The following is a 12,282-nucleotide window of genomic DNA, read 5'->3' as shown; positions in this document are numbered from 1 at the left end:
ATATATAGACGAATTCATCACAATTGGCAAGGATACCAACCCGTACTTATCTATAGACTACTGTGTCCAAGAGGCTAGATCTTGGTAGCACAGGTCAACTTTAAAGGGCCTATATTAGGGTACCCCGCGACTATGCATGAAATGCCATCATTGTATTCGGTATATCCTTATCCTTATCAAATGGCATCAAACTAAGAAACAAATGGCTCCGCCACTAGAGCGTCAACGAAATGTTCTGTCTTAGAGCCAAGCAAAAGTAGAAAGGCCAAGGTGGCAAGAGAGAAGAACGAGCCGCAATCCATTGCCATTCACTTGATAGACAATAGAAATCAGCCGAGAAAAATAGACCAAGACTCTGCGTTTGAACGTAACCCTGCAGACAATCGAGATTTTGATGCGGCACTACAAGTTGCTAATGAGTTATAGTATTCGAGGTTGAAATAAAGTTCAACGATCTTGCAGGCGTCGCTTATTGCTGACTAATATTAACAAGTCAAGCCTACTAAAAACCGCCTAGAACATGTTACGATAGCGCTATATCTTGGATTTACTTGGCCTACAAGTTTAGTGGTCAATGTCTGGAAGAAGTTTCCAGTTTATGACATATTAGTACTGAACACCAATTGGGATCTTCAAAAACACCACATGCTCTGCAGAATTACCCAAAGCATGACTCTTGGCTCTCCTAATATCAACACTATAACGTGATCGGCCGCGTGACCTACTTGACCACATCGGCGTTATGGTTAATAGAGTTCCATGCCTAGAGAGGAACTAGATAACGCGAGCCAGGAACATTATCCGACAACCGGTCCTGTTATCAACAACGGCTGAGTTCCTATCGGACTCTCCTCCTTTTTTCGGAATTCCTCCCCAAGAACCTAGTACCGGTATCCCCCACACATCTTTCTCCATCTCCCCGCTCTCTTCCCCAGTAAGCTTCTACCCCATTTTCTTTTTCCTACCATGACCTCACCTAACTGCTTTAAGAGCCCGGAACCCCAAGAAAGTAGAAGCCAACAGCGTTGCCACTGCCCTTGTGTTGGCATTGTCAAACCAAACTTCGTCGAATTCCAAGATTCTGACTTCTCAAGACAGTAGCAGTAAAGTTTACTATCACCGTTAAGCTCCGTGTGCTATCTAAGTTCTGCTTAGAAGATCTTTTGGCATAATTCCAACAATTTGCGAGACTTATGGACGAAACTGCTCGAAGGCTCGACTCTAATTCTATCTACTTCCAACTTTTGTCCCCCCTATCTGCTTAGCATTGGTTGAAGCGATAAATTGAAACTGCCGACATCCTCAATCTTCATAGACTTTTCGTTCTCGCGTTCCTAGCTTTCTAAGTTATCTATCTCTTCCACATCCCCAACCCATTCCTCAAACCCTGAGACCACTAACCCGAGTCTCGATGACGAAGATGAAGATCAGTTTATCCACTCAACCCACTCCCCTTCTCCCCAAATCCCATCCCATCAGGAACCCCATCCTCTCCAATATCAACATCAATATCCCCTACCCTCCTTACATCATTCATCCTCAAGCTTTCCTTGCCTCCATCGATACCACCCGATCAACCTTCACACAATTCTCCAAATCATCAATATCACAATCAAACCTCGCCTATCCCTATCCACCGGCCCAATCGACGCAAATTTATCTCCAAGTCGTAGGGAATCTAACAATCCAGGCGCTGCCCTCTCCTTTCTCCTTTCTTCCAACATCCATGTATTGTTCTTGGAACGAGGACCTTCATGTTTTACCTACCTAGTATTACAACAATCATCTTCTCGAGCTTCATGTACAGACATTTTAAATAATTTCCTTCGACCCAAACATGGAGATGAAGCCGTGAGATCCTAATGACGTAAATTTACGCGACTACCTACTATAACAAAGCGCCAATCAGTATCACGTCACCAATCAATCATTCACATCAAGTGGCCAGATATTCAAAGTACGCAATTGAAATATTCATAACCATCAATTCATGTCTGTCCATCCTTCCCATCCACCCATTGATTCATCCATTACTATCCTTCCTATATACATACACTGGCCTTTCACTAGTTACTTCCTTCCTTTTATTTATCTCTTCATCCTCAATCCATTCCCCAGTCCCCCCTTTCCTCGCTTTCAAACATCCCCACATCCAACTCTCTGACCAATATTCCCTCCCCATATTTTCATTCTTCAAGCAATTTCCAATTAGGAATTTTGAAAGCCAGGCTAAAACCAGAACCACCCAATTCAACGAAAACGAAGAGACTTTTGAATTGTTTCGCTTTTCCGCCCATGATGCATACCAGCAGGAAAAAAAGACGCCCAAATATCAACTATGAGATGCCCTCATTCATGTAATAAGTTGTAGTAAAAAGTTATTTTTGTTAAGAAAAAAATTACACGAAGAAGAGAAACATTGTATTTATCCATGTAAACCACATGTTCTTTCTTTCATCATCTTTCTTCTTTCTTTATCTTTCACTGTTGATATTATTAGTATAGGCTCAATCTACAGTAAGGTCAATGGGGATTGGGGTAGAATGAAAAGTACAAACCTGGATCGTAGACTAAGAAGTCATGTAAAGCATTTCCTGCTGGTACCATTGGTAAGACAGGTACCTTCTTATCGGTAACAACCTCCAAGAGTGCCGGTCCATCACTGTCAATCAACCATTTCAAAGAATCCCTTACGTCATCTGGCTTGATACATCTTCTGTGTTGTACACCCATTGCATCTGCCAATTTCATGAAGTCTGGGTTGACACTGTGAGTATGAGCGTATCTGTCCTGGTAAAAGATGTTTTGCCATTGAGTAACCATTCCCTGCTCTTCGTTGTTAAGGACAATTACCTTGACGCCGATGTTGAATTGAGCTGCAGTGGAGAGTTCAGTAAGTGTCATGTTGAACGATGCATCTCCATCGATATCTATGACAAGAGCATCAGGTTTGGCAACCTTTGCACCGATAGCTGCTGGAAGACCGTAACCCATGGTACCGAGACCACCAGATGTGATCATAGTTCTTGGATATCTCCATCTAAAATGTTGTGCAGTCCACATCTGATGTTGACCGACACCAGTAGCGATGATGGTCTCATGTTTTCTATCGGCAGTCAAATTTGATAGTTCCTCGATCAAAGTCTGTGGCTTGATAAGACCACCTCGTTCAGCCTTTTCGTAGTGAGAAAGAGGGAACTTCTCCTTCCAGAATCTAATTTGGTCAAACCATTCTTTGCGTTCATCCATGGTCTTCTTGTCAACCGCTGGAAGAAGTTGAGCAAGGTTGGTAACAACATCACCTTCAACAGCCTCGGTAGCCTGAACAACCTTGTTTATGTTCTTTGGCATAATTTCAAAGTGAACAATGCCACCACGACCTTCAGCTGCTGCTGCCTTTGCTGCTGGGGCAAACTTTGGAATGCTTCCGGTTACACGATCATCGAAACGTGCTCCAAGAGCAATGATGAGATCAGCTTCTTGCATGGAGAGGTTAGCGTATGCAGAACCGTGCATACCAAGCATGTGTAAAGACTTCTCATCAAGCTCGTCGAATCCACCAAGACCTTGAAGAGTTGTCGTGACAGGGATGGATGCCTTTTCGGCAAGCTCCTTGAGCAATTTAGGACCCTCTGGAGTAGAGATAACACCTTGACCAGCGTAAATGATTGGCTTCTTGGCGATATTGATTAATTTTGCAACACGTTCAATTGAACCTGCAAGTTGCTTCTTTTGAACAGCCTGGGCCGCTCTTGAGGCTTGACTGGGTAAAGATGGCATGATGTGGTGGGTAGGGATGGCCTTTCGTAAGATACCAGCTGTAACATCCTTTGGTAAATCTACCAAAACTGGTCCAGGTCTTCCAGAAGTAGCAATCTCGAAAGCCTCCTTGATTCTTCTTGGGAGTTCAGCAATGTTCTTAACCATAACGTTCCACTTTGTACAAGCTCTCGAGATGCCAATGATATCGGCTTCTTGGAAAGCATCACTTCCAATTGCAGTTGTAACAACTTGTCCGGTGAAAACAACCATTGGCGTTCCATCAGATAAAGCGTCCTGCATTGGAGTAATAACATTGGTAGCACCAGGTCCAGATGTAACGAGAACAACACCAGGTTTACCACAAGCTCTGGCATATCCTTCCGCCATATGTCCAGCACCTTGTTCATGTTTTGGTAAGATAAATTCGAAATGTTTCGAGTTGTAAATCGCATCGAAAACTGGTAAAATCGCTCCTCCTGCATAGCCGACTATTTCTCCATTAGCTCCAATTCTTGACAAGTCAGAGTCAAAAACTCACAGATATGTTTGACATCTTGCCGTAACATCATCTCATGGAAGATCTCTCCACCGGTCATGCCAATAAATCTATTCCAAAATTAGAACCTTCTTGTGTCACCTCGCAGAATGATGGGCATAACATACGACTCATCCATCTCCGAGTATCTTTGTCCCTGTCCTGCCAATTCCTTGCCTGAATCGTTTTTCGGAGATGTGTTATTGAATGCTGGACTTGGACTTTCTCTAACTTGACTATATTTACATGTCAGTCCACTGTCTTCCATCCCGAAGTGACTCAACCCCAATTTCTGGATTGAATCTGAAATCTGAACCCGCAGAAAACATCCGTAGATTTAAACAAATGAGAGAGTCATACCTAGCAGCTTGAGGAGCAGCAGTAGCTTGCGCCCTCGTGCCCTTCTTCTCAACCATAATACCACCCGCCGCCTTCACACGATTCGACAAACCCCTTGCACCAGCGACATCCAACCATCTTGTACTGCTACCAATTGTGCGAATAGCACGCCTGGCGGGTATTGAACGAAGCATCTTGACTTTTGTTCAATTTCAAAGTGGAGTTTCTGTAGATATGTTCCGATATCGAACCTCAAGAGGCAAACGAATAAAGAGAAGGAATGAAAGTAATCACAATGGCTCAACTAAATCCGGAAGAAGAAATTGAGTAATTTCTCAATTGAATCTTGCTCAGAGGAAGGGAGGTAATTGTCGCAAAAACTTTATGAGCAAGAAGAGTTGGTAGGAAAGTTGAGAAAATATGACTTGTGACTTTAAAGATGTGATTCATACCATCCAACAATCTTTAATGGAACCCTCCGTCTGCCCTTTTTCCCAATTTTCTAGCGGTATCGGGGGCAAAATGTGGGGTAGTGAGTGAAAGGTTCTTTTTAGACTTTCTGTCAATTTGATTGGTTGGGGAAGTGAAGAGTGCATAAATCGTGCATAAAGGGTCACTCCAATCAACAATCATCTTTTACTGTTTTATGATTTATGATTTATGATTTATTTTTTATGACCACCAGCGGACTTTCAATGTTCTAGATTGGGTGGATAAATCCAAGTGATGAGGTAGGTCAATGCATCTGATATGAGAGCCTACCTAGGTACATACATATATTGCAACAATTTATTCTGTCGACTGGTTTTGCTTTGCTCTATAGGGGTGACTAGTAATGAAATGTGTGAATTAGTATTGGAAGTCTGCATTCACCTTGTCCAATTCCATCCCACAAAACCAACAAGGATACCAGACCTCAATCACAATTTGAAGTCCCCATTAACTTTCTCCCATCCTCTTACTACTCCCTCATTCTCCCCAATATCCACCATCCCAGCAACCTTCTCAGCCAACGCAACCTTCAAAGTTCTTGATCTCTCTGTGCATAATTCATAGATAGTACTTAGGTTGAATGTTAAAGCGTGGAAAGAATTGTCTTCTGCAATCAGTGATTCGAGAATAGTTCTTGCCTGTTGCTTAAATTGTGAGTATGTATGATGTAGCGGGCTTCATAATGGAAGAAACGATAACCATAACAGGAAACGGATGCTGGGGGAGGGAATGATACATACCTCATCACCACGACCCAAGTACAATAATGTGACACCAAGGTTTTGTCTCCACATAGCCTTTTCTCCTTTTCCAGCGACCGTCTCCTCGTTGGCAATGAGCTCTTCCCAAATGATAACTGCTTCCTCATAATTCCCTTCAGCAACAAAAGCAAGAGCTCTGATTGTTCCATCTATCTCACTCGCCTTAAATTCACCCCCTTTCGCCTTCTTCAGACACTCCCTTGCAGCATCAATGTCCCCCAAACACAACCACAGTAATGCCTTCTGAGCCCTTAATTCCTCATCTCCCTCTTCATTGACCTTCAAAGTCTTCAGATGCATCCCCGCTCCTACTAAATCTTCCATCTCAATCAGGGCACTCGCAACTCTGATACCCAAATCCGCCAATCTCCTTTCCCATGTTACGATCTCACCATCTAAGGCATCGCCAGCTACCTTACGTTTCTTCAATTTTGTCAACATACTTCTAGCATCTCTAGCCAAATCATAGTACCCCATAACACCTCTTCTCGCATCCCCTAATCCCATGCCCTGCAATCGAACTGCCAAAACCCTCAGCTCCCATCCTACCATATGTGTATCCGTTTCATCATCTCGATAGTAAGCAGCATTAAGATCCTCGAGAGCTTTGACTTCTTGAGCTGCAAGTTGTGTCTGATTACAGAGCGTAAGACATGCGAGACGGATATAGAAGAGGTTGAAAATCTCATCATGTGATGAGGGTCCAGGATTGGATGTTAATAGAGTAGCACTCAGAATAGCCGCGGCTCGAAAATAGCCCGCTGCCAGGAGTGACGAAAGAGTATTAACATCAGGATTAGGTGGGAGTGATGAAGCTGGGGAAGAACGAAATGGTGGTGGAATTTCAAGAACGGGTAGAGGATGATAGATTTCTGGGCGTAAGAGATAGGTGAAGTCTTTCTGAAGTGTTGAGACTGTTGATTGAAATGATGTGTTTTGTGATGGCGAGAGCGATGTGGGAGCTGTCATGAAAGTGTTGGTTGATAGATTCGAGCCGGGACTCGGTGACGGGAGCCTAGGTGTTCGGCTTCTTGGCGCTGGGCCACCTGGTGAAAGTGTTCGTGTTTGTGTGGCATTAATGTAATTTGTAGGCGACAAAGGACTATTTAGAGGTGAACTATCTAAACTTAGCACTTGGTGTTCCTGTACATAGGAGTGATACGCACTCGTTGATATCCAACGGACCTCTTGTCGGCCGTCTGGGTAAAGCTGTTGTGCGATTAGTCCAGTGCTGCTTGCTTCGATCCATGGTTCAAATGTCGTTCTGTGTATACAAACAGAATATCGAAGGTGTTTAGTTGAAGACAGAGACAACCTTTAAACAAGGCACCTTCCAGGGGAGAGCCACGTGCCAAGGAGTCCCTACCGTATTCATGAAAGTCGCGCGCTCGTGTGACTTCCAATAAAACCAAGGATATAAACACGGTTCTCCAACTATCTTTGAATTCTTCTAGGTACAACCACATCATTTCATCCGAAGTAATGACTGTAGCTCTTGGAAGGTCCTCATGATGGTGGTGGAGATTGCTTCAAACACCAGCCCGTTGCATTGCGACAAAGAAGAAAGCTTACCTCTCCCCGAAGAAGCTTGCCTAACATGTTTTTTCCCTCCCGACCCGTTTGATGAAGTACCTTCCATATTTTGATTCGCTTTGATGATATCAGATGTGAGGGACGATGAGCGAATCAATCAACGTTCTAAGTTTATGCATTTCTATCGAGGTATGTATGCAACCGTGCACATAGTTCTAAAGCCATTTTGCCCCTCTTTTTCTGTCACCGACTTTAGAAAAGGACCTCATCGTCTCCCTTATCTTATTTCAATATAATTTTTATGATTTGTTAAGTTGGCTTACAAGATTTTTTTCTTTTCTTTTTCTTCTGCTCTAGAGGCATTGTTGCTACAACATGAACTTCCAGAAAGCTAATCCTCTACTATATTACTACCGGAACCATTATACATGCTTATGAATATCGGACAAGAACTTGTACCACTTTCCAAATGATCTTGACTTTACTGCTTCGCTTGAGTACTTTTCAATAGGTACTGATACTATGTCTACACTCATTTGACATCTCATTTGGTCGCTGCGTCTTTTCGTTGTTTCATTCGGGGTGAGGACTATTTGCAGAACAGCTTCTGAAAGATAATACCTCACTTGCTATTAGAGAATACATGAAAAGAATAGCCGCAAGTGCCATACTCAAAATGCCGCAGATGAATTGCTAGGCATGCCTTGGGATGAAAGTAAGAGTTACCATGGAAAAAAATTGGCCACCACCATCTCGAAGGAATTGCAAGCAACTCGTTGGAAGGTGTATATGCCATCAAGACATTCGTCCATAGCACCTCTCTGGATACAGTCGCCTGTGAATTCTATCACTTTGTAAATCCCATGACAGGGGTGGAGGGTTAGAAATGCCGCAACAGCAGAAGCAGGAAGTTGAAGTGAGATAGCAGATATACTCATCAAACAACACATCAATTTCCGAGCTAACCTTCAGCTAGCTAACAATAAGTTTATATTGCTCAACTCAGTCCTGAGCATATCAGACGATCAAAAATTCTTGACTGGGTCAAAGAAACAATCTTTCTGTAGGTACCTAACTAGGGAGTGGCGAGAACCTGACATACACTTTGCTTCACCACATCATCGACACCACCATCCCTCTTCCCTCCCTGTCTACAAATTGATATCTGATAACAACACTATAAACCACTCAGAATATAAGTTTAAGAACTTCATCTCTCTTGACCAAAACAAATCAAGTAATTTTAAAGAGCCATCCTGTGATCTGTCCGCCTGACTGGTTTGGGAATCACTTCAGCATGTATTTCTTCGATCGTTACCTACCTGCCTAGTAGGTAGGTAGACATATAATGCGTTAGAAATAACGTCAACTTTCACCTTACTCTCCCTTTTGTATAAAATCCCTCTTCATAGATATGTTGACATACACATGCACATCTTCCAAAATATCAACGTTTGATCTCTAGTAGACAGTGGAAAAGGTTCATATTTGATTTCAGATCTGACCATCACCCAATTGTTCAGGACTATCATAATAGCCATCAAAAACAGAACCTCTAACAAAATTGGGAATACAATCTATAAAGGGTATTGGTATCGCAAGGCTTTTTATCATCTCTAATAGCAAACTATTATCTAAGCAACATTTCCATCTTCAACAACAACTACCGCACTTCCGCTACCAGGTTTGCTAACCACGATTGCCGCTTCTCTCTGCTCATTGGACAAGTCCTTCTTTGAATAATACTCCTTCTCCCAAGCTTCTCTAACCGCATCAACCTTATTCGCAGGTACTAAATGGACACTGCATCCACCCCATCCGGCACCAGTCAATCTACTTCCATAACTACCCGCTTTCTTCGCAATTTCACAAAGTTCGTCTAGCTCGGGACAACTACAGTCAAAGTCTTCTCTGCAGCTAGTTTGGGTTTCATTCATTAGGTCACCAAGCTTTCGGTTGAAAGTTTCAGTGAAATCACCACCATCGGCATTGAGATAGGATTCGGGATGCTCGAGAACTTTCATAAACTTTAGAACTCGAAGGGCTTCGGTGAAAACGTGGAGGGTTCTTTGGCGAAGCTTGAAATGTTCAGCGCGGACGGGGAAAGTGGAAGTGAAGCGCTCGTTCAACTCAGAGACTGTCATATTGATGACGGATGCAATTTCTTCTCTAGTATATCCCTCTTCTTTTGTAAATGTTTTCTTTGTGACTTCAATAAGTTCCGAAAGTTGTTCTTCGAGTGGTGCAGTGGAATCTCCAAGATATTTACTATGGAATCCGTGGAGCGAGACACCCAATGGTCCAGAGTCGGAAGGAAGGGGGTCCTTTGATTTGTTGATAGCTGCGTGAAGATAGGCGGCGGCAAGACTGCATTCTACAACTCTCAAGTTGTAGCATACTGGACCAGTGACATGCTTATCTGCTGCGACAAATGATTGTGCGATAACGAATGTGAGTTCAGGATTTGTTTTTGGGAAGTGAACGGGCTTTGCAGTCAAGGTTGGATTGAAAGATACGTATAATGCTGAGCCCCGAATGGAGAAGACCGATGCAGATTGATCCATTCCGCCCGAGTTGACACCTACTGCTCTCTCACTGACAATAGCCAATTCTGTGAGTTGCGTCTTGTCAACAGATTGCTCACCATTAGCGAACATAACTGCAAGAGCAGAAGCTGTAGTGAAAGCAGCAGAGCTACTCAATCCACCACCAGCAGGTACGGTTCCATCCATCAAAACTTCCATACTCTTGGGTTTGAAGCCGTTTCCATGTTTCTTTCTCAATAACTCTAAAGCACCCCGGAGTCCAGACTTCAAGTAATTTGTCCACTCGTGTACCTTGGAATCGATCTCTACTGCATCGAATGGTATATCGAATTCATGTGCTAGGAACTTATCTGCCTGCACATTCGAAACTCGCACCTTGAATGTTGTACTAGTCGAAGCGGATTCGTCGATTTGGGTGGAAACTGCGAGTAAGGCATCTGCAGTGATGGCCATAGGTAAGACCGAGTACAAAGAATAATCAATGTGCTCGCCGATGATGTTGACACGTCCTGGAGATCGTGAAACGAACTGCGCATCGTGTCCATAATTGCTCTTGAATTGCTTGAGAAGATTATCCCATCTCTTGGTTTGTGCCGTCAAGGCATCTTCGGTGTAGATGTCTTTGAGAGACTTTGCGACAGGTACAATGCCAGCCATTATGAATGAAAGTTATCGAGAAGTAGGGGGTGTGCGGGGAGGATAGCCGTCGGTATCAATTGCTGCGGATTCACGAGCTTGGGAGTCTGCGACTATGTAGGTAGTAAATCTGCAAAGATCAAAGATAAATGCTCAAACAGGAAAAAAATCGAGTTATAGAAAAGTACAATCACAAACCATCTGTCGGATCATAGAGGGGCACGAGATCATAACATTCACCATCACATATCTAGTACCATTTAGGGCAATACCTAGGTACAAGAGGAAATGACCCCGCCAAATTCCCCGCTGTGCCCCGAAGTCTTCTCCAGATTATTGGTGCGCCTCGTTCCGTCGTCCACTATTCATTTAGAGACGGAAAAACTTACCAGATTCCACTCGTATATGTGAATAGAAGCAAGCTTCAGAGTGGAACATCAATCTGAATGAAATTATAACCTTACTTTGAGCCGCACATTCGGCTGGAACCGAGGAGAAATGATTGATAGTTGAGTACTATTCAGATAGACATGTTGACTGTGTTGTGTTGAGCGAGTAAAGAAACCTTATATTGATGCTGGGTATCTCTACGGTAACCGATGCAGCCCAATATGGCCAATCATATCTAACTGGCCACTGGCCTGGCGACTACCTCTGTGATGAGCTGATGAAGGGGCTTATTACCCGATTGTTCAAAAGAAATGGTTACTATACAATCACTTTCAGATTCCTTCACATAACATTATTATATCAAACCATATATCACGAATCTACCCGTATCATATCTTTCATCAAACCCATCCCATCTTTCCCTCCTCAAATTCTCATTTCACCCCACTAACCCCCACCACTCCATCTCTCATTTCTCATCAGCTAGCCAAACCATCCGAATTCCCCAGACAAATCCGACCATATTCTCCGAACCCCCTTTTCCAATCTTCTCGTCCTCTTGTGATCTGGAGAAGAGAAACCTAACATGAAGCAGTCAAAGGCTATTCGAATCTTGAATGTGTATCCGTCAACAGAATTTCTCGAATTAATCAATTCTTTAAATATCGAAAACATATCTATCTGATCGTGATCGCTAAACCTGAGGATAGGCATTCAATCTCTTAATGTTCGGCCGGTTCCCAAACTATCACTCCAGCCAACGCACCACCAATATGACATTGCCCCAATGGCCCTTTCAACCAAAATGTGCGGTCCTCGTAGGAGCGGATAACTTCGGCATTCATAGATGTGCAACAAAAAACGCAAATGTCATTCTATTTGTACCTTATTAAGGTTGCTTTGCGTAGCGAAAAGTTATTTGGGGGATTGGCTGATAACCTCCCGAGTTGAAACGTATTCAAAGGGTTCGGATATTCTTTCTCGGATGGGACATTCAAATGCAGCAAGTATTCTTATTATTATATTGAGATCTGTTTCTGTTTTGATGCAAAGCTATATATGTGAATTGTGTTTTATTTTTCGATCCCACTTTTCTACGTATCCAAAAGATATCCTGAACTCCTCGACCTGTTATGTCCATGTTGGTGAAGTTATATCCACATATACATTATGAGATCCTGAATCGTCATTCTCATGATATAAATTTTCCCTTGCAGAATTCCCATCGCAGTTGACCTGTCATCCCAAACATCTATCGACGCCTATTGTATGCCCGATTGTCGAAGGT

General features: G+C 43.0%; 3 protein-coding genes across 3 annotated transcripts; all 3 read right to left on the bottom strand.

Moving 5' to 3' along the window:
• Positions 1–1,960: 1,960 nt before the first annotated feature.
• EAF01_001717 (uncharacterized protein) lies at positions 1,961–5,068 on the bottom strand. Its single transcript, XM_038909967.1, has 5 exons — positions 4,658–5,068; positions 4,426–4,533; positions 4,301–4,368; positions 2,559–4,250; positions 1,961–2,484 (listed from the first exon to the last, which is right to left on the bottom strand). Exons 1-5 carry the CDS (start codon positions 4,828–4,830, stop codon positions 2,426–2,428), a joined length of 2,100 nt encoding a protein of 699 aa, XP_038774779.1. The 5' UTR covers positions 4,831–5,068; the 3' UTR covers positions 1,961–2,425.
• A 488-nt stretch (positions 5,069–5,556) lies between these two features.
• Positions 5,557–7,528, bottom strand: EAF01_001716 (uncharacterized protein; the record flags this gene model as incomplete). Its single annotated transcript, XM_038909966.1, has 4 exons — positions 5,557–5,766; positions 5,869–7,006; positions 7,056–7,098; positions 7,462–7,528. The coding sequence occupies 4 exons, from the start codon at positions 7,526–7,528 to the stop codon at positions 5,557–5,559; spliced, it is 1,458 nt and encodes a 485-aa protein (XP_038774778.1).
• Positions 7,529–9,056: 1,528 nt separating this feature from the next.
• EAF01_001715 (uncharacterized protein) lies at positions 9,057–10,625 on the bottom strand (the record flags this gene model as incomplete). Its single annotated transcript, XM_038909965.1, has 1 exon — positions 9,057–10,625. One exon carries the CDS (start codon positions 10,623–10,625, stop codon positions 9,057–9,059), a length of 1,569 nt encoding a protein of 522 aa, XP_038774777.1.
• Positions 10,626–12,282: the final 1,657 nt, after the last annotated feature.

The sequence above is a fragment of the Botrytis porri genome (genome assembly GCF_014898465.1).
Source record: "Botrytis porri strain MUCL 3234 chromosome Unknown BPOR_002, whole genome shotgun sequence".
Classification (NCBI taxonomy): Eukaryota; Fungi; Ascomycota; class Leotiomycetes; order Helotiales; family Sclerotiniaceae; genus Botrytis; species Botrytis porri.
This window is presented reverse-complemented; position numbering and strand designations above follow the sequence as displayed.